The sequence below is a fragment of the Molothrus aeneus genome, chromosome 6 (genome assembly GCF_037042795.1).
Source record: "Molothrus aeneus isolate 106 chromosome 6, BPBGC_Maene_1.0, whole genome shotgun sequence".
In the NCBI taxonomy this organism is placed as follows: Eukaryota; Metazoa; Chordata; class Aves; order Passeriformes; family Icteridae; genus Molothrus; species Molothrus aeneus.
This window is the reverse complement of record NC_089651.1, coordinates 18585049-18612421: the sequence shown is the minus strand read 5'-3', so window position 1 is coordinate 18612421 and position 27373 is coordinate 18585049. Positions and strand designations below refer to the sequence as shown.

General features: G+C 44.1%; 1 protein-coding gene across 2 annotated transcripts in view; it reads right to left on the bottom strand.

Annotated features, from left to right (window-relative positions):
• Window positions 1-772: 772 nt before the first annotated feature.
• C6H11orf24 (chromosome 6 C11orf24 homolog) overlaps window positions 773-27373 on the bottom strand; it is a 68844-nt gene continuing 42243 nt past the window's right edge. Inside the window, exons 1-6 of one of the 2 annotated variants that reach the window (XM_066551960.1) lie at window positions 21388-21475; window positions 20475-20597; window positions 16995-17091; window positions 4861-5099; window positions 3746-3862; window positions 773-2589 (exon numbers count right to left, since the gene is read on the bottom strand). In XM_066551960.1, coding sequence (XP_066408057.1) covers window positions 1430-2589; window positions 3746-3862; window positions 4861-5017 — 1434 coding nt within the window. In that variant the 5' untranslated portion in view covers window positions 5018-5099; window positions 16995-17091; window positions 20475-20597; window positions 21388-21475 and the 3' untranslated portion in view covers window positions 773-1429. Of the gene's footprint in view, window positions 2590-3745; window positions 3863-4860; window positions 5100-16994; window positions 17092-20474; window positions 20598-21387; window positions 21476-27373 lie in introns of those variants that run through there. The other variant, XM_066551959.1, reaches the window with a different exon arrangement.

The window sequence follows — 27373 nt, the reverse complement described above, 5'->3', positions numbered from 1 at the left end:
ATGTTGGGTAAAATTCAGGAAAATCTCTCCAGCCTATTTTGTTCAAACAACCCCTTGGCTGTGCTGCTGCTTGTGCTCTCTGCAGCTGTTTTCATAGCACTCTGACAATGAAGTTGTCTACAAAGCAGCCTTTTCCAGGGTAAAGGCTCCCTCCAAATTCTAAACAGCCCAAAAACTTGAATAAATAATCAAACTAGAACTCAGCAGCTCAAATTCTGAGGTTTGCTTATTATCAGCTCTCACTCAAGATGACATGCAAGCTGGATTAAAGAAGAGCCAACTAATTCAAAGTGAGAGACAAGCCATTACAAAAACCCCATCACCTCAATCCAGCACTTTGGTATTTACGTGTCATCCAAATAAGATGCACTAATCACTGAAGAATACTTACCTAAAAATCAAGTGTTTTCTACTCATTCTCTCAGCTGCAGATCTTGGGAGCCAAATTGCTACTGCATGTGCAATTAAGTTTCCAAAATAATAACAACTCTGTCCTAAACGCAAAAAAACCCAAAACAGAGCTGTAGGTATGAAAGATAATAAGCAGTAAGTGGGTCTGCACACCTGGGAGACTGACAGCATAATGGCTTTAAATTATAGAAGCAGTACTCTGGAAGATGATCAGTATCTTCTGTGACATGTCCATGCTTTCAGCAAGGTCTTCAAAGCCCCCACACTTGGAATACTGGAGTGGAGGTAATTTACTTAAGCCCCAAAAGCCCATTTGCTTGCTTCTGAACTGGCAGGGACAGCAATGACACGAGAAACACAAGAAGATCTGCCCTTCCAGGGCCCCATTTATTAACTGAATATAAAAATAAGATCATTTAAGTGCAGAGGCACAGTAATCCACTCCGTGGTGAAAAGATACCTTGGGTTAGCAGTAAACAGAGTTTACAATACCTTGTAAACAGACCTCTTCATAAGCAAGAAGCACACTGAAATATGACACACACTGGATTAAAAGTCCCCTGTTGCAACAGTACTCCACACTTCTCATCTGGCTGTTTGGGAGCACTTCACAAAAGGTGACAGCATCCTTTGCTCTGTTGTCAGAGGAGCACACGTGAAACAAATGAAACACAACCTGCACTGTAAACAGCTGAAAAGCACTACAGCATTTTCAGATGATGGCAACTTACACCTTGTTAGATTTACTTTGCAATGAATTATAATGGCCAAAGCTACTGTGCATTATGAAAATGTTAAAAATTATTCCTTTTTTATGGTTTTGCAGCAACCTGTTGCACAGTTGAATAAAAAATTATTATTTTTTCTTAATACAGTACATGGCATTTCTCCTCAATTGCACTAGAAGTAAATTTGGAAGCACTTTCAGTTTGTGTTATAGGCAGATAGAAAGGAAAAACAAGTCATGCAGACTTTGAATCTCCTTTCCATCTCTTGACTACTATTTATCCCCACCTCTTCACATCTCTGAGTCCGCATACATTCCATTGATCAGGTAATCCACTTGTGTGTAATCTTTCTTCTTGTAGCTCTCATAGGCCTGCATGAGGAAAAGAACTATAACAGTTAAGAAGAAGAACGTACCAACTAAAAGCACTGCAAGTAGTGAACTTTTATCCACTAAGTACTGAGTCAGGGGCTCAGCAGCAATGAGAAGATACTCGTTGTCTGTGTCCCGAGTTTCTGTGAGGCCTGAAGCTGTTGTTTTGGCTGCATCTGTTGGAGCCATGGCTGTTGAAAAGACATTAGATGTTGACTTTACCCCACGTTCAGTCGTAGTTGCTACTGTAGAGGTTGTAGTTAAAACCATGGCACCTCTGGTAGAGCCCAGAGGAGAAGCTGATTCATTCAAGGATGCTGTGGCTGTATTTGCCTCTGGCTTTAGACTTGGTGACGTGCCAGCATGCACTGGATTCACAGAGGGAGAGTTCTCTGTTGGGATGGGTGCCGTGGCATGCGTGGAAGCACTGGAAGACATTCCTGCATCCTGTGGGATGGGGGTGGGCAGTGCTGTGGGCAATGCTGTGGTCAGCATCTTCAGGTCAGCTCCAGCAGTGGTGAGGCTGTCAGCATGAGGAGCACTGCTGCTGGTGGTACCTGGCCCAGGCTGCTTTGCTGAGGTACCTGCTTCAAAAGGAACAGTGAGGGGAGCAGAAGTGGGGGACAGTACTGGGACAGAGCTACTACTTCCTAATTTTTGGCTGGTCATCACCATCTGGGTGACATTGCTGGAAGTGGGAGCAGAGATGTTACTATGAGGGGGAGAAAAGGCAGAGGATGACATGGTTGTAGTAGAAGTATCAGAACCTCCAGGGGTGTTTGAGGCTTTGGCAGTTGCTTCATAAGTGGTAGAGAAAGTTGCATTTGTAACACTTGTTGTTATGGCAGGGGCAGTAGTGGTGGCAGCATCGCTTGCAATTAGTTTCCTTGTACTTGTTGTGACATCTGTCTTCTGAACATCAAGCAAATGCCTCAAATGAATATTGTGAGTCTGAGCAATTGAAGAAAATGTGTTTTCCACACTGTGTTGGTCAATCCATGCATTCAGCATCCTCTCAGTCTTCTGTGGATGGCTCTGGCGGTGAAACAGGGCTGGCTCCCATTTGCTGTTGACAATTTCTTCCAAAAGACAAAACAAATTACTTTTGTAAGAATAAAAAACTCTCAAGCTCAAATCTAACCTCAACCCCCAACATGCAAACCAGAACACATATTCTGCAGTACACACAGTACAAGTGGAATAAATCAGTCCTGAATTCAGCAACAACATGAAAACTCAAGACCCCCCAGCCTTTATTGCACATAATCCCTTTGAGGTTTTTTGGTTTGTTTTTTTCTGCCACAGACCTCTCATATTTGCCCAGCCAGGGAGTTAATTTCACAAAAGGGGAGTAATGAAGTAGAGAGCTACAATGCAGAAGCACAGTATCAACAGGAGCAGTCTTACAAATGTCAGTTCCTGAGAAGAGGATTCATGCTTTCAAAGTTACACGCCATCAACAAAGCCTTTGTGCCTGGATTCATAACTTTCACTTGTCAAATCTGAACAGAAATTTCTACTTACACCTTCATACATCAGGATCATGTCCTTCACAACTAAGTGAGCTAGATTTATAGTGACATAAATCCCATCTGCTTATCGCAAGTCCAGTTGTTACATTGCAGAGAAACCTTTGCCAACCCAAAAAACCATGAACAAACTTTTTTTAAAATTTGGATACAGTGAACCCTTGAAACAAACTTTAAAAGATTGATTTCCCAATTATAAATAAGCTCCATTTTGTTATTGTGTCACTTTATTAAAACTGAATACCCTGGCACTGGAAAGGCACCATGAGCAATTGCTCCTCTGATTAAAGAAGCAGTCTGTTGACTCTGGAACAAAACCCTGGCAATCTGAGAGAAAAACAATGCCAGGACATTTTCCTTTCTCTGAAAAAAAGATATAAATACATCTGTTATGCCTTTATTTTCACTAGGACAGCGTGTGGCATGCAAATGGCTTGAATGAATGATGTCTTCAACATGGAGACAAACTGTTACTCAGTAAGTGTTACAAAAGTTATTCAAAGATACATCATGCACTCATGCAAGTGCCAGAGTCCCTAGGACAAAGTGAAACAGTTATTCCAGTGAACTGTACCTACAGAACCACCCTGCAGGCATTTCACAAGCCATCCTCCTCAGCTGAAAGCCTATCAAGGATTAAATGTAGGCATTTAAAGCAGAAGAATCAGGACCCTGGATTTCCCAGAAGGCTGAAACATGGCTTTACCTGCAAGCAGGTCTCTGATGTCCTGTTCTCTAGCATTCTGGCACACACTCAGCTGGTGACACTGCAGGAGGAAGCAGTGATTCTGGTAGGGCACAGACCAATTACAGTGATGGCTCCCTGAAAACAGCAGAGAAAATGGATTGCTGAACACAGGATACCAAAGACGTTGCTTCGGGGCTCTAGTTAAAGAATTGAAAAAAAGGACATAAAAAACCACAACAAAAAAAAACCCCAACCACACAGTGTCTAGAAAGTCTGGCCTTAAAGGATCCTGACTCAGTCTTAGTGAAAATAACCAAAGAAAGCCAACGAAACCAATATTGCCAGTGTAGCCTACCCACCTGTGTGTCTTCTGGTACCAGCATCTCCTGACAATAGCAATTCAAACAAAGTGCACTACAGTTAGGACCCATGTAAATTCATCTAGATGTCTTACTGAGGAAAATGACCATTAAAGGCCATTAAAACCAGCATCTTTATTAACTTCCTAACCACCTGAAAGTCAGATATTCATCCACCTGAGCCAAGGTCTCATCTTCACCACAGCAGCACCGGCTTTTTGCAGGAGCTTCGAGCTTTCTCATCTGGCTAGACAGGACTGGGGCCTTAATAAGGACAACTAGAAGACTCTTTTGGAAGTTTAATTATTTGTAAAGACATCTCAGATGTAGTGAGAAGGCTTTTACCTCACAGATTTAACCCTGTGCTTGGTTGCAGGACAAAGTAGTTTCTTCTAAGGCAGAAAACACACACAAATACCAGCGAGCAAAGATTACTCATTCTAGTGCAGCTGTCTGCAACAGCACTGCTCCCTTGCAAGCATCTGGCAGCTGGGAATAATTTCTGCAATTCAAGTGACCTAACACTTTGCACGCCATCAGTGCACACCAACAGCACATGCTGTTTCCTATGGAAGCTCCAAGGGCTCTGGGAAGCAGTTGTCCTGGATTCAATTTAACCAAATCTGTCAGAAGTTATTCAGCACCACACATAGCAGCTGTTACTCTAAATGCCTGTAAACAACTGGAATTAAAAAAGAAAGTCAAAGGAGCAGCAGAGACCTTCAAGGAGCAGAAAATGCAGCTGGAATTCCATCCAAGAGACAAGAACCTCACCTGAAGCACCTGGGCTCTGACAAGCCTGCCTGCATTGCTCTTCACTGGTAAGCCTGCTTATTTGCACTACATGGACTCCTCTCCCTTTCAGGACAGAAAGTTGGTGTTCACAGATACAGATGGAAATCAGCAGGAAGAACACAATGGCAGTCCACATCTTCAGGGTCAGCCTTACAGGGAAGCTTCTCTTCCCAGAAGAAATTCTCTCTTATATCAACTTCAGATCCACTGCAATATACCTATTAAAAAAATCAACAATTTATATCCCTATGAGCAGGAATGGAAAATAAAAACATACAAAAGGCAGGCAAGTATCATTACACATCACAAACAAGCAAGGGCTCAGAGGCAGGAGGAGTAAAGACCTTTTCCACTTCCCAGAGAGGCTCTTTCTATGGAAAAGGTACTTTGCTTTCCTTCCTTCACATCTCAATGGAGAACAGCTTAAGTCAAAAGCCATGGGTACAAAGTGAACCTCAAAGCCCAAAAACATGTGGCAGCACAGATATGATGTCTTTGGACTCATTCTGGGACCCCTAATGTTGTGCCCAGGCTAGGCAGAAGGGTTTTCACCAGTTTGAGCACACTGATAAGAAGGGGAACTACAGTCCTGGTCCTGCCTTTACACCAAGTCAGTCAAAACCAAGTAACCAAGGTTGATTTCTGCTTTGGTTTTCCTGCTCATTACAAAAAGCTCAAAGAAATTTTTATTGAAAACAAGCAAAAACCAGTACTTCTGGTCTTCCACATTACACAGACACAGCTGTTACTGAAGAATATTCACACCCACACTAAGCCTTCATTTCCACACATAAAACAACAGATAATGCATTTCCTTCATTATTAATGCACACATGTGACTGACCCAATGCAGGGGCTTTTGTCCCTGAAGACACTGAAACAGCTCCCACTGACATCAGAGCAGATTAGTAGCTTAGTAGCTTCTATCTGGATTTACCCTCTTGGTTCTGAGGTTTTTGGAGCTTTGTATGAACTTCCAAACATTTCAGTCTGAACTAGACCCATGGTAAGCCTCTTCTCTAAGTAATTTTTAAGGACAATCCTCTTCCTCATCACTTAAGCAAGCTTTAGTCACCATCCTGAAGTTATGAAGAGAAATGTGACAGCCTTCAGAGAGTGTTGAGATTCAGCTTTGTGTGACATCTCCAAGCTGGATGTGATGACTGCAAAGGCAGTTCCCAACCCAGAATGAGCAGCAGGTGTGAATGTATAAATACCACAGGCAAGAACATCCAACAGCCCTCAGGAATGTGCGTAAGACCCTCGTTTAGCCATCCAGGCTAGAAATCTCAGTTTCAACCATGAGAACTCCAGTTTCAACCATGCTTGTGAATTTAACAATCTAAGAGCTATTTCTCCTCCAAAAAAAGCCCCAAATAATGTTTGTTAGCTGTGACTCAGATTGCAATATTTTGATGCTTTGTACCATTAAACTTTTGCTTCCAATTTTTCCTTCTATTATATCCTAAAGCCCCAAACAGGGTAACAGAGCTTGAGCTTCTAAACCACCCTATCTGAAAAGGAATGAAATATAAACAGCTACCCCAAGCTTCTCAGAGGACACACAATATACAGGTCCACACTAGACTGTCAAAGAGCCAAAGATGGGGACAAAACATGACACTAAAATGCAGTGCCTCAAATTCCGTTTTCCTAGTCAACCTTCAAGTTCCCTGAGGAACTCAAAAGTCTCCTTCCTGCCTTTTATTCTAGTAAAAAGAGTTATTTTACCTGTTGAAAACAGATGAGACATTTTTAGACCTTCTGCTCTCCCTGAGAGATGGGAAGCCCAAATGACTGTAGGGCCCTTGCACCCCTCTGCAGCTTTCTCCCTGAGGCAAACATCAGGGAGATGCACAGCATCAGGCTCATTTTCTGTGAGCAGGTTTCTCAGTGCAGCTAGATGTTCAAGCTGAGTCATCTCACCTGGCAGCAGGAAATATTTCTAAACCTGACCTGAGACCAGAAGTCTTGGCAGGGAAAGGCAGCTCAGCAGCCCCACCTAGTCCTATGTACCAACTATGGCCGGTGCCCCTCGCACAGACTGACTTTGCTCTTTCCTTATCACTTCTTCCAAGTGCACCTTAGCAAAGCTGAAAGGATCAGGACAGGAGAGGAGATGACCTGTGCAATACCAGCACAGCCTTTGCAACACACTACACCAGTACTGGCTGCTCAGGAAAGCAGCCCCACGTTCTTGTCGGGGAATTGGCAATACTAATTTGGGTTGTTCAGCCAAGCCAATTTCCAATACCTCTCCCACTGCCCCAAATTGCAGGGCACTTTTACAAGTTTGCCTCGGCCTTTATCACACTCTTACTGTCACTCTTTGCATATGTTGTGGATTAACCATTGAAAGCTGCAGTTGATAAGACTGGGAGCAAGGGGGAAAGCAAGGGAAAACATTAAGTATTCTGCCCACAAGAGATTTTCCTAGAGCAGACAGCAAGGACTTCCTTTAAACCCCAAATCCTTCAATTTAAAGCAAGTGAATTGGGTCCCCTCAAAGACATTGGAGGTACTTCACCCCAGAGCACTGTGTGGCAACCTGCACTTCCCACCACACGGTGCCAAAGTAAGTGCACTTTTTGAAAAGTTCACAGGTCATGGGTAGAGATTCAGAAAACAGTACTTAACCCACAAACATAAAAGAAAAAAAACCCATCATTAATGTATTTCACATTTTAAAGAGTGCAGCTTATGTCCCCTTTCAAGGTCCAGGCTTTATAAGAAGCATTATTTTACAACCTAAGCAGCGACCCTGAGAATGAGTTACCATTTAATAATGTATGCATACACTGTTTCAAATAAACTAGTAAGGATTAACAGCAATGAATACAAACACTAAACATCTATTATAGGAGGCTTTTTCATACCTTAAGTAATAATTTTGAAACTATAATAACCACCTTCTAAGAATAAATATCTTGCATTGCATTTTGAAACTGCAGATATAACAGGATTATAGCTGTAAATAAATACTATTATTATTGTTAAAATCTCACTTTTAGGACAAATAAAATATTAGTATTAATCTCAACCAACGCAAGAACTACATATATTTGCAAGATCAAATGATAACAGCAGTAGCTGGAAGCTGTTGCATTAACATGCATCCCCTATGCAAAGAGATGCTTTGTATCCCCAGCCACATCAATTCACTACAAGTCCTTCCCAGCACAGCTGACTTTGGTTCCACTTAACTGCAACAACTGCAGAGCAAAACAAAATCCCAGAAAATGAATCTCACCTCTTCCAAAGTACCTGGCAGCCTTTCTGGATTAGGTCAGCATTGTTTTAGGGGGACTTGCCAAGCTCATGCACAAAAGATTTGTCCCCCCTTTGCCTCTCACTAAACACGGTCTCCTCAGGGACCAACTGGCAATACCTCCCCTAAGGCACTCAATACAAGATTACAAGCTTAAAACACTTTTCAACATCCTTTAGCCAATTGTAAAAATCCCTTTGTAGACTGCAGAGTGAGTGTGTGAAGCAGACAAACACAATGCACAGACTGTGAGTGTATCAGACAAGCAAACAGCTCCTTTCCAAGACCAGTGAGAGGATAACCAGTTGCAGCCATACCTTAATGCGCTACAGATGAGGCTTGGGATGCTTAAATATCAGAAACTCCAGCTAGAGGCGTGGGGGTTTTTTTGCCTCTTCCACCTTAGCCAATTCCATTCATCCAGAACAGGAGGTACAACTACTTGCAGATCACTTTTCCCAATTTAACAACTGCCCTCTGTTATCACAAGCAATAAGCTGTATTTCTGACTTGCTGTCCCACATGGCTCCATCTGTACTCAGAGACCCCTCTGAGCACCCAGCCCCTGCACCCACATCCCAAAACAACACTCACTAAACCTTCTTGTCCAAACCTGTCAAGCAGTCTGGACAGCACAGTGCAAGCAATGAATGCTACCAATCCCTTCAGAAGTAATTTTGAGAAACTGGGGCAAAATTCACTTCTCAAGCACTACCTTCTCTGCCTAGAGAACATCCCCAAGGAAGTTCAAAGCCAAACCAAAGCAAAACCAAACCACAAAAGACAGCAACAAATAAAATCTGGGAAAAGACTACACTCTGAAAAACACAAAGTTCACTTTTGTTATCTGTGGCTGTAACTCAGCAGGGAATAAGCACGCTGGCAAACCAGAATAACTTTGAGTCAACAACTGAATGACTGATGACTTTGCAATGCACACACATACCCAGAGGGCACTGCCTGCTGGGTTTCAGAAGAGTTCCTTGCTTCTTGCTGATCTCACAGTGCTTAAGCCAAGGAATTTATACAAATAAAAAAAAATCATTATTGCAAAGAACAATGATTGGGATGATGTTGCAAGAGCAGACAGAAGTCCTTGGAATATAAATCCCTTGCCTCCATGCCCCCCCCAAGCAGCCTCAGCTGTTCCTGGTTAAGCAGCTGCAAGGTGCATGCACAATGACTGTACCAGGGTGAAGAGGGATACAGAACTAGACCAAAAAAAAACACAAAAAGAGGGAATGTGGGTGTTAGAGATCACAGGCACAAAGTGTGCAAAGCAAATCATTTAGGGCAACACATGCTCCTTTGAGCTGTCCCTGAACAGCCAGTAGACACTGCCTCAAAATTCATACTCACTAGGTATGAAATAAGGTTGGAGTAGCAAAGAAATAATCTATCTTCAGTATAACAACAAAGCAGGGAAAACGGGGGTGGAATTCCTTTTGCAGACAACAATGCTACTCTCCCATCAAACTGAGAAGGCATAAGGCCTGTTTCCCACTTGCATTTGCTGCTAAACACTTGAATGTCAGCTGTCTGAACAAGTGCAACATTTCTCTCTTTAGAAAAACAGAATTAAACCAGATTTTGCGAAGGCAAGACAAGCACATCTCATTTTGTAAATCAAGGCAAGAGTACAGGAGACAGGGAATCTGCACGGCAATCCTCACATGCATTTTACTTCCCAAGCTTCTCTCCAAGACTGAAGATGCTCATGTAGATAGGCTTGGAGACAGAAGGGACAACACCAAGGCACATGAGGCTGACCCAATGTCAGCTGAGTATGACCAGGTGGACTTATATGATTCTCTGAACAGCAGCTTTAGAGCCATCACGTTCCTTTGGCTGCCCAACAAAGTTATTGACAAGTTGCAAAGCTGCTCCTGCCAGCTTTACCCATCTCCATCTCTCTGTTCCTTGGCTGCCCACTTGGTTCCTCTCTCAGGGCACCAGGCAGACAGCTTATACAGCTGAGGACAATCCACATTGCCACTGTTCATGGCCATCGCGCCTTGCCTCTGAAGAAATAAATGTTAAAGTCTAAAACTCCCAAACCAGAACCACCCATTCATCATCCTTTCTCACTCATATTAGTGCCATGTGCTGCAGTTCTGATGCTGAGAAGTACTACTCAGCAAAACATTTTCCTGTGAAAAATGATCAGACAGCTATTTGATTTATGAAAATGTGCCTTGTTTTGAAATATCTGAAACAATCTAGTTTTAATATACAGAAAAGTAAGCTGCCAAAAGCTAACTGCATAAAGCTGTGGCTGAACAATAAATCTGTCAACAAAAATACCTTTAAGCAATAAAAATGTGTACTATGGCTCAACTGCAACCTTCCCTAGTCTGGTCTGCACCCGAAGCAGATAGAAGTTCTCAGATGTGTTGCTGTCTCATGGGAACTGGAGATCATATGCAGGGCATTTCACACCATGTGTTTCAAATTAACCAGCTTTCAACAAGACCCTCAAAGGATCCATCCCAGTGGGCTCCCACATGAACTCTGCAGCCCTTGAACTAACACAGAGCAAAGTTCATCAAGAAGGGTAAAGGGCCAGCTCCCGACGTTGGTTCCCCTAAGTGCCTGCAGAAGCAGGTGCTCTGCAGTGCAGGTGCTTCATGCTTGCTGAGGGGTGGAACCAGCACATTCCACATGCACAGAAATAAACTGTGCCTGAGGTGCTGCTGAATCCAAAACTGACAAGTGTGGAGCTAACAGAGACTTAGCAAGCAGCGACTTCAGCCCGAAGGTACAAATAACCAAGTGTTACTTCTGGAGCAAGTGCCAGTGTGTTGAAGTCTGGTCACCCACTCACCTCCTGCCCTGCAGAATTTTACCACAGTCAGCAAATACCTGGCAATCCAGATCAATTCAAGTTTCACTGAAATGTTATCTTCCACTCCTGATATTTCTGAGAAATCATTATGCTTCTCTATAGGTTCATGTAGCTGAAATACTAATTTTAGGCCCATGGAAACACAGGACATACCTCCATCCAGATCACAAGGTTCTGCATCTTTGCTCAGGAATTTTAAGTCTGTGCATGATTTTCAGTAGGGTTACATACAGCAAAAATGTCACCTTACGTTACAATAGCATCAGGCAAAACTGTGGGAGCTCAGAAACTCAGGAATCCTAAATTCAGAGAGCTTGGAAACAGCCAAAACATGACCCCAGTCCTGTGACTGAAAGGGAATGTCTGCTCATCCCTAAAACAACTGGAAGAAAGAGAAACATTTTTGGCTATTTCTCCTTTCTTCAAGGAAGTAAGGTCTTCGTGCATATCTTGAAATATGGAAAATAAACACAAATTTAAAAAAAAAATCCAAACATATGCGGCTCCAGCTCCCATTACCCTCACAAGCAAAAGAACCTGAAGGCTCCAAGATTATAGGAGGTTTCCCTTATTTAAGCAAACAACTCAGGTTAAAAAACAAAGGTATTTTCATATGGAAGTTCTCCCAGGTGAGATGCAGCAATAAGACACTCCAGCTTATCTCAATGCAATATGACACTGGGGAGGTTTGCACCATACATACGTTAGAACAAAGAGATTCTTCCTAAAGTCTCCAAGCCAGGAATACACTTACAATACACAGCAATACCAAATAAAGTTTGTTGGCACATGCATCCCTGCTTTGTGATTTTGACAGCTTGACAGGTGTGGAAATCACAGGGCAGGGTGGGAGGGAAAGCTTAGCCAAATCTATTTTTTTCCAAACAAAGAAAGAATCAAATGCAGTAGCAGCTCTCCTCATCCTTGCTGGTCTTCTCTGTGGCAGGCTCCTCTTAGCCAGCAAGCCTTCAGGTCCTGCACCAATCTGAATTTAAACCTATCTGTTATCAGAACCTAGAGGAAAAACATCCTTCCCTTTCCTGACCCTCATGAGCTGCCAAGGCAGCATCTGCAGCAGTGCCTCAGCCCAGCTCTGGGGTCTCATCTCCTACAAACCAGCAGGGCAGCAGCTCTGCTCTCCTACCTGTTCTAGGTTCCCTCTTTTCCATTTCAGAGTTACTCTTTATTATAGTTTTGAGTCCTGATACTCAAAATCTGATTAATCAATCAAAGTAAAAGAAGCTTGGTTTGAGCTTCTCAAAGCTCTTCCAGTACCCCCAGAGCCCCTCACTCATGGAAGAGGAACTGCACAGGGAGCAGCAGGTTCTTCCAAACCTTTCTGAGCTCCATATGAAAGGTCTGTCTGTCTGCTGCTGATATGGCTAACAAGAACTACAAAGCTATTCCAGGGAGTACACCTGAATGTCATGGGCCTCTACAGAAAGTCAGCAGAGCAGCTCACCAAGAGAGATGACAACTACCACAAACATCAATTTAACTTGTACCAGACACAAATGTGATACGTGTTCTGTATTTGACTGGACAGATGGTGTCACAAATACAGATATTTTCAGAAGCCATCTCAGATGCCTCTGTGCTAATATCAGTCTTCAATTTTTGCTCAGCAATACAGCACCAAACACAGAAAAAACCCCAAAGTTGAAACCTCTCTCTCAAATTTTAACACCTGAACTTGTAACAAAATTAAGAGATTATTCTTACTCCTCCAGAATCTGTGACCTAGAAGCAGCAGGAAGACTGAACCTATTAGAAACTTCTGGCTACTGATTTTATGCCAAAGATGCCCCAATCCTGCAATGAGGGGAACAGCAAACTAGAAAAGCCAAACTAGCAACAAGATAGACCCTGGTTCAAAGATGAGCTCACCATACATTAATTATCTAGGCAAGAGTTTCCCCAGGAGAGGTTGTCCAAGCTCTGATAACAAAAATAAGGGAAAGGACAAGGATGTGAAAACCACACTACAAGCAGTAACTCTCACTGCTTGCTTCTGACTGGTGTTCTGAAGATTTCAGCTCCAGTGTACTCCAGTACAAACCTGTCCAATATCATCAGATCAGCAGAACACCATTGTAGGTCAGGAATCAACAGGTGGAACAGACTGTGACTGAATGAAATCAGATACAAAACAAAAGATGTGCCAAGAATTAAAGAATTCACACTTGAATTAACATGCACTTCTACCTATCAAACAACACCTTTTGTTTCAAATTGTTTGCTGCTAGAGACTCTGCAAGACTGGAATGAGAAATGGGTATAAATGCAGAAAAGTGAGAACCCAGGCAGCCAGCGTTGAGGTGCAACACTTCTTCAGCCTCATCCTTTGGTAAACAAAGTTTAAGACCCTCAGAACTAGAGACCAGACTAACAAATCCAACTTGAAGGCTGAAGAGTCCCATCAGCTGGTTGTAGGGACCTCAAACCCACAAACCTGCCCCTGCCTCTCAGCTGCTCTTGCTCCTGTTCAATTGTAATGAAGCAGAGGGGTTAAATCCCACCACTAAACTGCCTCAGAACACAAGGTGAAGTGGCACCAATGCTGCTTTCCTCAAAAGCTGCAGTTTTCAGTAAACCAAGAACGGCCCTATAGCAGCAGAGTCAACCGTACAGAATGTCAGAAATCAGAGTGACATGATGCACATTTGGCACTGCAACTGTCAACTGCTGAGAATGTGTCTGCTTCTTAAAATCATCCAGAAATCTCCAAGTTTCCAGAAGAGAACAGAGGAAACTCCAGACAGCAATGGGTCAGAGGACCAGAAGTCTCTCTTCAGGTTCCTTCTCTATTTTGGGCAGTTTAGAACCAGCATCTCCTCGGGATGTAAGGGAGAAGGGCACTTTCACTTCAATTGCCTGGAATTATATCATAAGGTAAATCTGCCTAAGCTGACAGCAGAGCAGAAAAACTGCACTGCAGTGAGGATCATGTGTTGAGGATTTTGGGGTTAGTTTTGGGTTTATATGCCTTTTTTCTCACAACCATCTGAAGAGGATCTTGCTTAACAAACCCTCTAGCTCCTATAGGCCAACATAAAAACTCTCTACCTATGCAGATGCTTATTAATAGCTACAAAATCAAACAATCTCTAACCATTTAAACTGTATGCCCACCATTTCAGTCTTTGCTTTTTAGAGCACTTCCCTCCAGCAGTAACATTCCTGGAGATTAGATAAAAATACTGAAATAAATTTGTCCATGTATTTTATTTACAAATTCTCTCCTTCACCCAGACATCTTTTATGCAGATGAATCTCTGTATGAAATCCTGTGTTACAGCCCTGTGTTCATTGGATGGCATTCACTGCATCTTGCTAAGAAGCAACTGTAAATGTGAATGCCTGAGTCAGCTGTTCATCACAATTCTGGAGCATGTATTTTAACTCCAGAAGGGACCTCTGCAGGTGTTATCTTACTGATTTACTGCAAACAAATTTGTCCCAAGACATGCAATAACTTAAGAGCTCATTCAGTAGAGGGTTTGTTTTCAGTCAGCTCCCAAGGGACAGGTTGCCTACTCCACAGTTTGCATTACATCTGTTTCCACTTTCAGAGGAGTCAAAGACCAAGTGCAGAACATACCACCCAGAAAGAACAGCTTACTAATATTGCCAAAACCTACAGGAAAAAAAAAAGGGAACCAAAATCCTCCAACTCACCAGCATTTTCTGTTTATATTTGATTTTTAAACTCTTTGATTCTGATATTCCTTAAGAGGATTGATTATCAGCACTGGAAACCCACTTCTGTTATGGTTGTTAAATCACATATTTCGTATTTCATTGCATCAATATATATCCAGCTTCATAAATTACAAGATTTTCAAAGCCTAGAAATCCTTGCTCCCTTCACAATGGACAGAAAAGCAACAAACAGTAATCTATGAATACATGGGATTCAGTCAAAAGCTATTTGCTGAACAGCAAACAAACACAAGTTCCTGCTTTTGCTTACCAAGTCAGCTGGTAACAAAAGCCATCTGCATTAGAGCCCAGACCAGGCCACGTGCTTCTCAAACTCATGCAAGTGTCCTTGCAGAACGTTATCAGCTGTTTCCACATTAGCATATCTGTCTTAGGCAATAATTCTTCAAACACACAAAGCCCATGTTTAACTTTATATAGAGAGAATATATGAGACTTATGAGAATAAGTCTAGCAGAACCTGTGGAACCTGGGACCTGCACAAACTGAGTTGTGTAGCCACCAGCAGGCCCATGACACTGCATTCCTTTGCTGGCTTCACCACCCAAAATGTGCTCACTGGAGTCAGGGATATCCCAGACACTGTCAGTGATGCATTTCAGCCACAGCACATGCCTCCTCCAGCCACCTCAGAGATGGTCATTACAGCCACAACACATGGTTCCTGCCACTACCACACTGCAAATATAAACTGCTGGCAATCCCTTAAAAAATCATCATCATAGATGAAGATATCATTTATGTCTCAGCAATGCATGCTTACAGCCTAAAAAGCCTGGGCTGCATCAAGAGGAACAGTGACCTACAGTGGCCAGTAGGTCAAGGGAAGGAATTCTGCCTCTCTACTGTGCTCTGGTGAGACCTCACCTGGAGTGCTGGGTCCAGCACCTCTCCTACAAAGACAGGCTGAGAGAGTTGGGATTGTTCAGGCTGGAGAAGAAAAGATTCTGGGGAGACCTCATTGTGGTCTTTAGTACTTAAAGGGGGCATATAACAAAGAGGGAGATGGACATTTTACAGGAGAAGACTGTGACAGGACAAGGAGAGATTTAGATTAGATGCTAGGCATAAGTTCTTCACTGTGAGGGTGGTAAGGCACTGGCACAGGTAGCCCAGAGAAGCTGTAGATACCTTTCCCTGAAAGTGTTCAAGGCCAGGTTGGAAGGAGCCCTGAGCAACCTGATCATCTCTGCCCATGGCAGGGGGGGTGGAACTAGATGACATTTAAGGTCCCTTCCAAGCCTAACCCTTTTATGATGGGAATAAATGCTCTTTGCTTGCCCATAGAGAATTTCAAGGTATCACTGGGCATTTCTCACCTGTCAGAATTCCCCATCTTTAACCCCCTTAATAAGCCAATCTCTGTTTATCTTATGGAAAAAAAAAACAATTTTTTTTTTTCTCCACCACGTTCTCTTTTTTTAATCAGATACAGGAACTTCAATCTAGATGCTACTGCCAGCAAGACAACACACTGATGATGTGAAGTTTCATCAAAAGGACTGATGTCATAGAGGAGTTTTGCTGACACAAAAACACCAGTCCAACCTTTGCAATATGGATTAGTCCATAGCACAACAGGGCATCAGTTCAAAAGAGCAGAACAGAGGAAAGGTAGATCAACCCTTCCTTATCTCACAGGGTGGGAAAAGGGGTGTGAAAAGACTGAGTCATTTGTGTATAGCTATAGGAGGAACTGATCAGAGCTGGAAGTGAAAATGTAAATCAAGTCTCTTGAAATCCAGCTTAGTGCACAGCTACAAGACAGTCAGCTTTTCCTATGAAAGCACATATCTAGTAAGTGTTTCATTAGGAGCATCTCAGGGACATCCAGAAATACCTGCTGTGGGATTTGTCTTTTCAGATAGAGAGAGGGAAGAGGAGTGTTCCTGTAATATAAATTACAAACAAATCAAATTCCTATATCAATATTGATATGCAGGGCATGACGTATACTGAGAAATGTGGAAGTAAAGAGGTAACAGAAATGCATGAAGCAGCTTCCTCTCCAGTTAATAGCTGTTCAATCTTAGACAGACCCCAAATATTACCCTTCAACCAGTTTGCATGCAAACCACTTCTACCTTTATTTGCTGTACTTCAGTTTATTCCTGGTTGGTGAACAGAAATTAATTATGCCCTCACCCATCTGCACATGCTCAGTTCCTGCTGACTCCTACAGAGTTTCTCTCTACAAATTGGCTTGTTTTACAGCAGTTTCAAATCTATCCAGAGAGACCAAAAGCAAAAATAATGATTTTGAGTGTAGAAACTTACCATGCAAACACTTGTAACTGTTTTCTTGCTGTCAGGAATTATTGCGCCTTTAGGGAAAGCAAAAGCCAATAAAAGCCTGGATACAGTAGGACTACAGCTGAAAGCAGAGGGAAAAATGTGTAAAATGTTATTGTATGCAACCAGAGAGTCATTTCTGTGAGCCTGTCAAAGCATTTCCACAAAGAGGTGGAAGAGTGGAAAAGTTTATCCTGCTTTCTATATAGAAAAGCCAAACAAAGAAAAAAAGATAGAGCAGAAGACTCAGCAAAAGAACATGCCTAATCCTATTAAAATTAATGAGATTTCATCCTGCTCTCCACACACTAGTTGTAGTAGGAGTTTAACTTAAGTGGATTTAAAAACAGATTTAGTTAAAGTGCTGCAAAGTCTCCTCAAGCCAAACAAATAAAAATCCAACACAAACATACATGTAAAATTCAACACAAATTTTATCAGCCACTCTTCTTCACCTCTTTTTTTTTTTTTTTTAAGTCTGAAACTAGGACACATGAGGAATACATAGTGACATGTTTTGCTGGACTATTGCATAAGTAGCTCTCTGGGCTTGGCAGCAAGTCAGAGTCAGGTGGAGCCAGGGAAGGCAGTCCCAATGCCCTCCTGGACAGCCATTGTTAGCAGAAGCAGTGAAGGGGACTTGCTGAATGTCTTAGCAAGGTAATAAAAAGGCTCTTGTACACAGACCACCTCTCCTTCCCTCTCTGTGTACTTAGGGAATAACAGAGATAGCTGTGGGGGCTTGGACACCCCATGGCCACATCTGCAGAACACAGTTTAGTTGTCCTTTAGGGGACACAGCCCAGCTAAGTCACCCCAAGCAAAGGTGCCAGGAGCTGTGGTGATGCACAGAGATAATCCAGGCACACCCCTGCAACCCACAGGCCAGCACAGGCCAAACTGCCTGCTCAAATGGGGCACCAGCTGGTTCCTCAAGCAGGTGCAAGACATACAAATGGACTGTGGGCCCTGCCATCCTGGGGGACAGTCCAGCTGGCTGCAAATAAACAAGAACCCATATCCCTGGCTCTCTACCTTCTGCTCCTTTCTTCACAGCACATTGTCCTGCAAGAAAGCAACCAACCAAACAAGCACCCAGTATGCTTTCTAAATGGCTGATAAGTTATGTGCAACAGGAGGAGAGGATGTGATGAAGAGTCCAGACCCATACACTGTCATTCCAGACCTCACATTCTACAAAGGGTGTTTAAAGAGCAGCCTTCCCACCATGGCAATGCCACCACTGGAGACAGGCTTTCAGTCCCAGCCAGTCTGACAGCACTACACAGCACCACCTTGGTGCCAGTGCAGCAGCACACCTACCTCTCAGCACTAAAACACAAGATCTATGCCTTGAGGAGGCTGTGCCCAGAACAGCAAAGAAAAATAAAGCCAGCAAAGGAAATGGAAGACTCTCAGATGTTTTGGCACCTACGGTGATGGACATGCAAAAGTGCCCTGAGGAAACCTCATTCCAGTGAAATCACAAGAACAGCAAAGCAGAGCCCTCAGCTAAATGCAAGGTTTTCACCCACAGAAACAAAGCAATGCACAAGCCAGACAGCAAAACAGCAAGCAGCTTTACACACCAGCAAGACAATCACGTGGTTCCAGTGAGCATTAGAGCCCACTTCTGCAGTTCTTGATGCTTACTTTCATTGGATAAGTTGTTCACAGGACCATGAAGAAATGTCTGTGCAGACACTCCTTCAAGAAGGGAGTCTCCATACCATGGCAGAGATAAGCTCTCCTTTCCTGAATGAACTGCTGCCCCACAAGCATCCTGAGCACCTCACCTGCATGGGGACTCTCTTGGATTGCCAGCAGTCAAAGGCTGGAAGAGCTGTGAACCCAAAATGCACAACCAGGTGCTGCCTGCACTAATTTTCAGCATTGTCACTGTCCCTGCAGTGCCAGAAGCATCCTTAGACTCCAGCTGCCAATTCACAACTCCTTCACTAACTCCCCCCCAGTCTAAGCTGTAGGAAGGAAACAAGAAATGACTGTAGGAATGAACACATCAAATGCTTGTTACCATCAAGCAAGAGAGGGCTCAATGGCAGTTTATTTCACAGGACTGTTTGGCTCCCCTACCAACCAAGTCAACAGCCCTCTGGGAGCCCTTCCCACAGCCAGAGTGGCTGATGTCATTGACATGTGGGCTATGACAAAGGACTACACCTGCAGAACAGGCTGGAAGCTGGGAAGGGAACCAACCTCGCTGAGCCAGAGCACACAGTGTCAGATGGCATCCAGCAACAGCACACACAGCAGGGATACTGCCCTCCAGTCCTTTTAAGGGCAGGAGGAAAAAAAAGTCATAAAGATCAACTGGTCTGGCTGCTGGTTCAGCACAACCTGTGGAGTTTCACCCTACAATTACTGTCTTGGACAGGGGTGGGAAGGGTATCTTGTGTACCTCACAAATGAACTTTGCACCAGCTGTGTACCTGAAGAAGGTACAGACACCTCCTTCAGAAAAGTATCCCATCCCAACTGAAACAAGGACAAATGGCCAGCTGGTGTGGGTTTTTATTGCTCTGCAATGCACAGCAGCTGAGGAACTATCTGCAAGTCCTGGTGAATTGACTGCTTTTTCCTCCAGCCTTCCCTTGCACAAACACCTCCATTCCTTAATGTCCCTGCAACATTCTCACTTGAAAATTTAGCCAGTAACACACAAGTGAAAAGTCTGCTAGTACGTTTCCTGTAATCCAGGGTATGCGTCCAGACATTTTAAATACATCACCAGGTCTTCAGCATTGAATTTTTTCATCACCAAAGCTTGAAATTTTGCTTGCAAATTACTCCCTTCAAAAAGCCTGTGCCAGGAGACTTCCCTTAGAAGGCAGAGGCTTCAGGTTGTGTGGATGTGCCAATAAGAATTTCAATAATAGCTGACCAGATGCAAAGTCTGTCTCCTGGCAGATGGGTTTATAAATGTGGTAGGGAATTTGCAATTAAAAACAAAAAATAAAGATGTCCTCACCAACATTTTAAGAGACATGTAGCCTGGAATTTCTTCAAAAAAAGTACTAAAACAATACACGTGTGTATGCATGCATTATATACACATAAAAGCCAGAATCAAGCAGCAAACATGCCCGACGCATGCACAAATCTACTACAGACATGAAAGCTAATAAAAATTGATGGTTTTCTCCTAAACTATCCAGTGTCACATAATAGACTGCATTAATGTACAGAGTAGTGGTTGATTATGGCAGATAGATTAGATTAATACAAAAATACATGCACTTTTGAGACAGAAACATTGCATCAACCTGCACCCTGTAGCCTAGTTTTCAAAGCTACTGTTCAGTCATAAACCCTCTGAGGACTAAAGGGCACCAAATGTTCACTATCAGCAAGCTTACATTGCTCATCAAAACTAAATGGCAATCTGTCTTAAGGTGGGGAGGATTTTTTGGGGTTGCCCCTCCAGTAAGCAGTCAGATAACTCACTTTATCAGGAAAGAGCAATGGTGTTGCATGACCAAGTCTGGCAGGGATTCAGTCAGCTAACATGTAGGACACCAAGGCACATTACTTGACACGATCCTCTGACAGGAGTTTTCTTTGCCAATCCTAGAAAACAAAGTTTGGGAGACAGAGGGGAAAGTTAAAGGATTTATTGTATCCACCAGCAGAAGATTCACTGCAAGAGGATATCCCCATGGAATGCCATATTTGAGAGCTTGGTCAAAGAACGGTGTTTATTCTTCCTGCTGTCTCCTGGACTCTAGCTGACACCTTGCTAATATTGCACAGGGTACAGTGAAATCTTCTGAAAACCTTCACTTCAGGGATAAACTGAAAAAGATTTCAGTGCAATACCACAGGATGCCACTTACCAGCCTAACCTCACTTGCACACGCTCAACATTATTTATTCGGACACGCGATATATTTACATATCAGTGATGCCGTGCCTGAGGGTGGCGACTCCTACAGACACCGGATCTTTGAGGTGGCCCATAGGGCCTAAAAATGTCATACTCGGGGGTGACTTACTTGCTGAGTCAATCACCTCTTCCCCGCAATGAGACCCAGTTCTCCCCGCTCCCTCCTCCCCACGAGCAAAACCATCTACGAGCGCTCACAGACCGCAGCGTTCGCTGCTGCGGGGCCAGGGCGGCAACTCACGGCAAAATTCATTCGCAACTCGTGCCGCAAATGCACTCGCAACTTGTGTGGCAGTTCACGGAACGGCTGCCGAGCCGCCGCTCCCCCCTCGCGGGCCGCGGCTCCTCGCCCGCCGCACCCGCCCGGGCTCCGCGCCCCCCGCGGACCCCCGGCACGGCCGCTCGCCGCCACCGCGTCCCTCCCGCCCGCGCTCCCTCAGGCCCGGGAGCAGTCACCGCCCGCCCGTAACTCACGACGCGGCAGGGGCCGTTGGAGGAGGCGGCCGCGGGGCGAGAGAGGCGCTGGGCCGGCGCTGGCGCAGCCCCGCAGGCAGGGAAGAGCCCCGGGAAGGGAACGGAAGAAGCGCCGGAGCCCCGCGGCCCCGCCACATGCCACGGCCGGGCCCCGCCCCGCCCGCACCCCATTGGCCCGGCTCCCCGGGCCCCGCCCCTCCCGCGCGGGCCCCGCCCCCCGGCGGTGGCCCCGGAAAGGCCCCGGGAAGGGCCCGGGGCAGGGGGCGGGCGCTGTCCGCGGAAATGACGGGACCGGCGGTGCTGCGTGTGAACCACCCGCGGCTTAACGCTGAAGGGGGGTCTGTGCCGTTCTGTCAACGCACAGCGGCGAGGAGCTGTGCTCACACCAAGCTGTTTTCCGCACCCTGCGCTCCGGCGTCGACGGCCGCCGGTGGTGGCGCAGCAGCGGGAGCGGCCCTGGCAAAGCTCCCGTTGATCCGACCCGTTTTGCGCGTTCCCGATGCCGGGCTGGACCCGGCTCTGAGCAGCCTGGTCTAGTGGGAGGTGTCCCTGCCCGTGGCAGCGGGGCTGGAGCGGGATGAGCTTTAAAGCCCCTTCCACCCCAAACCATTCTATGGTTCATTTTCACCACCCAGCAGGAAAAATAAAAATAAGTGTACTGCCTAAAAGCGTCTTGCTATCCCGGAGTATGAGAAACACACATTCCACCGCAATCCAGACATACCTATTCTCATGTAACCCCTACACTGTGCAAGGCTTTGCTTTACTGGACATGCCAGTCCCCTAGCCTCAGCATTGCTTAAACAGAGATTGCTGCTGAAATAAATAGTATATCAAAGACCAGAAGTCAGCTCTTCAACGATCGTTTTGTTGTTTTTAGTGTTGGTTTTAGTTTTGTTGTTGTTAGTTTTTATGGCAAAAGTTTGCACATCAGCAGCCCCCAGCTGCTTGGGGCAAACCCTACCAGCAACAGAGCTTTGAATCTTTTATAGACCGTGTACTGCTCATGTATATACAGACACATTCATGATATAAATATCCGAGCTGCACTCTGAAGTGTGGAGCTGGCTCCACGAGATGGCATCAGGTGCAGGACTTCAGGAAACCATAGGTGCCCATTTCTGAGCAAGCTGAATTCAGCTCCTTTGGGTTATTTCCAGATTGCCCAGAGAGGCGTTAGACACTGGAAGAAATTCTTTGCTGTGGGGGTGGTGGATCAGTTCTCCCAGAGAAGCTGTGGATGCCCCATCCCTGTCAGTGTTCAAGGCTGGGCTGGATGGAGCCCTGAGCAACTTGGTCTAGTGGAAAGTGTTCCTGTCCATGGCATGGGAGTGGGAACTGGGTGATCTCTTTAAGATCTCTTCCAACTGAAAAAGGAGCCATCAAAAAAACCATACAGAAACCAGCCTTGTGCACACACAGACACAGTCCAGACTCTGAGATGCTTCACACAGTAACTGTACCATTAGACAGGTGAGGAAGGAATCCTTGTTCCTTCAAGTCATGTGTGGATTTGTCTGCTACTGCTAATCTGGCGGTAGATGAAAGTGATGCCAGAATCATTCACACGTCCCAGTGTAATTTTAGAACACAAAAATTTGCTTTTTAAAATGAGCAGCGAGGAGGAGGAGGCGGAGGAGCTGAAACCTTGGTCCATCAGTTAATTTAAAATAGACAAAATGCAAAGCTGGCATTAAGTAGTCCATTTAAAGCATGTCTCTCTGTATACATTGTATAGATATATCATTCCATCATTCCTGTAGGATACCAGCATTTACTGAAATATTCCCTCCCCTCCTTTCCAGAGGAGGAGGAAGGGAGAAGGAAGCTGTGCAATGGAAGAGAATTAGAAGAGACAGTTGAAGGGGGGAGGGGGACTGTCTGCTGTAGAACAGATTATCTGGCAGGACCATGCACAGTGGTGGGGGAAATATTGTGAAGCTGTTGTGCAAAGCACAAGGATATGTGGCCCTTAGGGTTGGTGTAGTGGAAAACAAGCACATTTCTGGGAAAAGCAGTCCCAGGAGAAAAAAAAAATGCCCATAGAGAAGTCCAGATGTGCAATGGGAAAGTATAGGCACTGAAAAAAAGCTGTGATCATGCAGCCAAAGGGAATGGGATGTCATGAACCTGCCCTCACTCGCCTGTCTCCCTGCAATGCATGGAGAAAGTCAGCTGGGCTGTTTCCTTTGAGACAGCCAGAGAACGATCTTGAAGTGTTTAGACATCTTTGCAACTTTACATGCTCGTGTGAAAAGCCAGGGTGCTAAGACATGCTTGCAAGAGCAGGTTTTCATAGAATATAAATGAGCTTTCAGCTGGTTTGCATTTATTCCAGATTGTCAGGAGAGTAGAGATTATGGGATATAACAAAATGCTATCAAAGGGTTTTGGGCAGGAAAGGAGATTTTAGAATATTAGTTTAAACACAAATGGCTTCAGTATAGTCCAGCTATGTCCCAGACATTAACCCATTCAGGGACTTTGCACTGGCTGAGCTGGAGACCTAAAGGCAGATCTGTGTTTGAGAAATAACACTTTTCTGTTTTAAGAACAGATGGTGATTTGAATAGGGAATATTTGCTCTTCTGGACTATTCAAATAAACATAGCCAGTTAATGCAAACTGAGGAATAGTCATACATCTCCTGTTATGTCTAATAACATGTGGAACTACATTAAAACATATAAGAGATTGAAACTCCCTGCCCTGCATTGTAATGGCCCATTTTGCCCAGTGCCAAGAGAGGTTCCCAGCCTGCTTGGGAAAGCTGTCCCCCCAGGGAAGCATCATCTTTCCAGCTCTGTGTGTGGTACATACAAGCTGCTATAACAGTTTTAACTTGGTGTGGGCCAGATTCACCTCTGGTATAAACTCCAGCCTTAATTAAGCCAAGAACCTATTTAGCCTGCTATTATTTTTTCTGATAACCATCTTCTGATGGAGGACATGCCTGTGCCAACTCCCAGGCTGCGATTAGGGAAGAATCTGGCTAGAACCGTAGACAATATGTTTGCATAGTACTAAATACCATTTAATATGATCTATAAATATTTACACTCGGAGGAAGAGATTTGCTCTTTGCATAGTTTGCATGTTGGCATCTGCCAGACTGAATAAATTACTAATGAAAATCATATTGTGAAAAAAAATTTCCATGATGATTCTTTGGAGCTTTTATTTTTAAAGACAGTGGTGTGATAAGGAAATACATTCCTTGGGAATTACATTCTCTGCAAAATACCAGTGCTGGAATAGGCACTATTGCTCTGTGCAACTGAGGCAGCACAGGCTGCAGGAGCACTGGTTTCCCTAGGCTGACAGAAGAGACATTTTAGCTGAGGAAGAGAGTCCTTGTTCTCCAGCAGCCAAATGTACAATAGCTTGCTTTGGTATAACAATCTTGAAGAAACCTGGATTTCTTTCTGATGCTACATCTTTCCCAGACCTGAATTCAGTTCCACAAAATCATGAGTCTGGCCAACTCTTCTAATTTTTAAGCCTTTTCTAGAGCATTCTAGCTTCCTCAAGCAAGATACTGCATACAAATCTTGACTATCATTCTAAATTGGTTTTGGTGTATGTGAGAAAACATATGGAAATGTGAAATAAGTGCCCTTAGAAGTGATAATGTGGATAAACTTATCTAAATTTCACTGAGATTAACTCCTCATATTTGAGCTGAGGGGTTCCCATCCACTGAAAGCAGTCACTTAAAAATTTCATCATTAAATCCCAAAACTTCTTTTTAAACTTACTTTAAAGCCAAGACTCTCATGTAATTTGATTTTAACAATATACACCAAATTAAAGAATTGGTCACAAGCAGAGACCATCTAGTTGACTGGATTTGTAATTACTGTAAAGCATTAAATGCATGCAAAAAGCTACAAATTATCTTCTCTATGCACCCACAGAACATTATAACATTACTTGGGACCCATCAGGGTGCTCCTGTTTATGTTCAAACTCCTAGAGCTGTGCCACTGGCATCACATTACTGCAGCTTTGCCATGAAAAATGCATTTCCCACTCTGCCAGAAATCCTTCCTCTCGGAAGCCATGAGAATCTCTGAAGCACGAGTTAAATATACATTAGCTTCTCACAGAAGCAGCCTGAAAGATATTTCTAGCAGTGCATTGTCAGATGTGCATTGTACCTGACATCATGGGGCAATGTGTTGCAATGTCCTGCACTCATCTGTCTTTTACTTAGCTGTCTTTCTGTCTCTTCCATCTTTTAACTAAGTCTGGCTGAAAATGGAGAGAACCTGGCACCAAAGAGAGCCACAAATTGCACAAGAGGTAGAGCAGAAAGGGGGTATCAGAAAACTTAAAATTGCTTTGGGGTCATGGCACAAGGCAGAAAGCAGCTCTTGAGAAGTTTTTAACCACAGCCCCACTGTTGTTTTGCCCTGCCAGCATGCTGCAGCCAGGAAAATCTCTTGGCCAAGCACAAATGCACACTTCCTCTGTGGAAGATGCTCTGAAGTCTGGATGGGAGTCCTGTGGAAGCTCACCTCTAGGCTGCACTTGGCAGCTGTGGCCAGGTACAGACTTCTGCCATCCTATACCTATAGATCCTGTATATACCTATACATCCTGTAGGGTTATATAATAAAACAGAACTGGAGCTTGCCAGACAAATTCATTCCAATTCCCAAGTGTCCAAATCCACTTTTGTGGGATTGTTGTGGAAATTGTTGTTGGCTGTCCTAGCGTTTGGATTTCTCCTGATGCAGAGATTCCAACATCACCACAAGGGGGAGAATGTGGTGTTTTCTGCTTCTGGTTTGTAATGCTCATTTGAGAGAGATGTGGGACTTGTCTCATGCTTATTGTACAGACACACGCAAGAGCTGGTCCTCACAAGCAAAACACCATTCTGAAAGGGGGCAGACCGGCTTTGCTTCACTAATGGGGGTGGAAAACACTTCCATAAGTGAATTGATGGATATTCCCTAAGGAAAAGTGAAACGTGCTGTCGCTGGTCAGTACAACCGGTCTTGTCCATACCAACATTCTATGTACACCCTTCCTGGCTTAGGTGTGACCATACAGGGAAGTAGAAGGGCTGGGAGGACAGATCAGAATGGCCACTCCAGGGATACAGCTGAATTCTCATGAGAGCTGCTGTTGACCTGGTTTCTGCTCCGCTCTGTTCAGCTCATCCATAAGGATTTCTGACTCACGCTAGAATGCTTTGCACTGGCTGCTTCCCTTTTTTGCAGAACAGCCCAAGCTGGTGGAAAGAATGTATTTGGGAACAAGAGGTAACCCCTTCAGAAAGTAATGCTGGAAAAGCAACATAAGCAAGAATCCATACAGTGGGAAAAGTGGGGGTTTGGCTGGAGTGGCAGAGAACAGGAACCACCATTATGAAAAGACAAAAAAAATTAATAATGAAAGTAGTTACCAAATCTTTGCCTAGAGCTATGCCACGGGGATTTTTAGCTTGAGGGATTAGGAGTGCATAAAAATAATAATCTGGAACTTAAGCCTATATACTTTATGCTGAAAGCAGGGGTTTTCTTGCTTGAAAAGATCATCAATAATAAGGAGTCAAGCTCAAATGCTAATTTCCCAATCGAATAGGTGGCAGACTGCACCACACCTGACTTTGAGTCCAACATATTCAAGTCAAACACAGGACTTTCTGCTTCAGTCCTCCTCCTCCTCCCTCCCTTCTCCCAACACAAACCAGGATCTTGATCTGATGCCAAGAACATCTGAAGATTATATACAGATGAATCCAGAACTGGATGAATACTCTGAAAATGTTGCTGTTGATGTTTGTTTGCTTTATTTTCAGCCTGTTTGTTTAAAAGCTGTGGATATGCCAATGAATTTTCCATCATTTTCTCTCTACTTGCCACCTTAACAGCAGCCTCCACTGAGCCACCTTAGACAGGCACAGAAAGAAAAGGCTGTAGCTATTTGCATAACCCAAAGAAACAAAGATCATCAAAGCAATGCCTTACAGTGC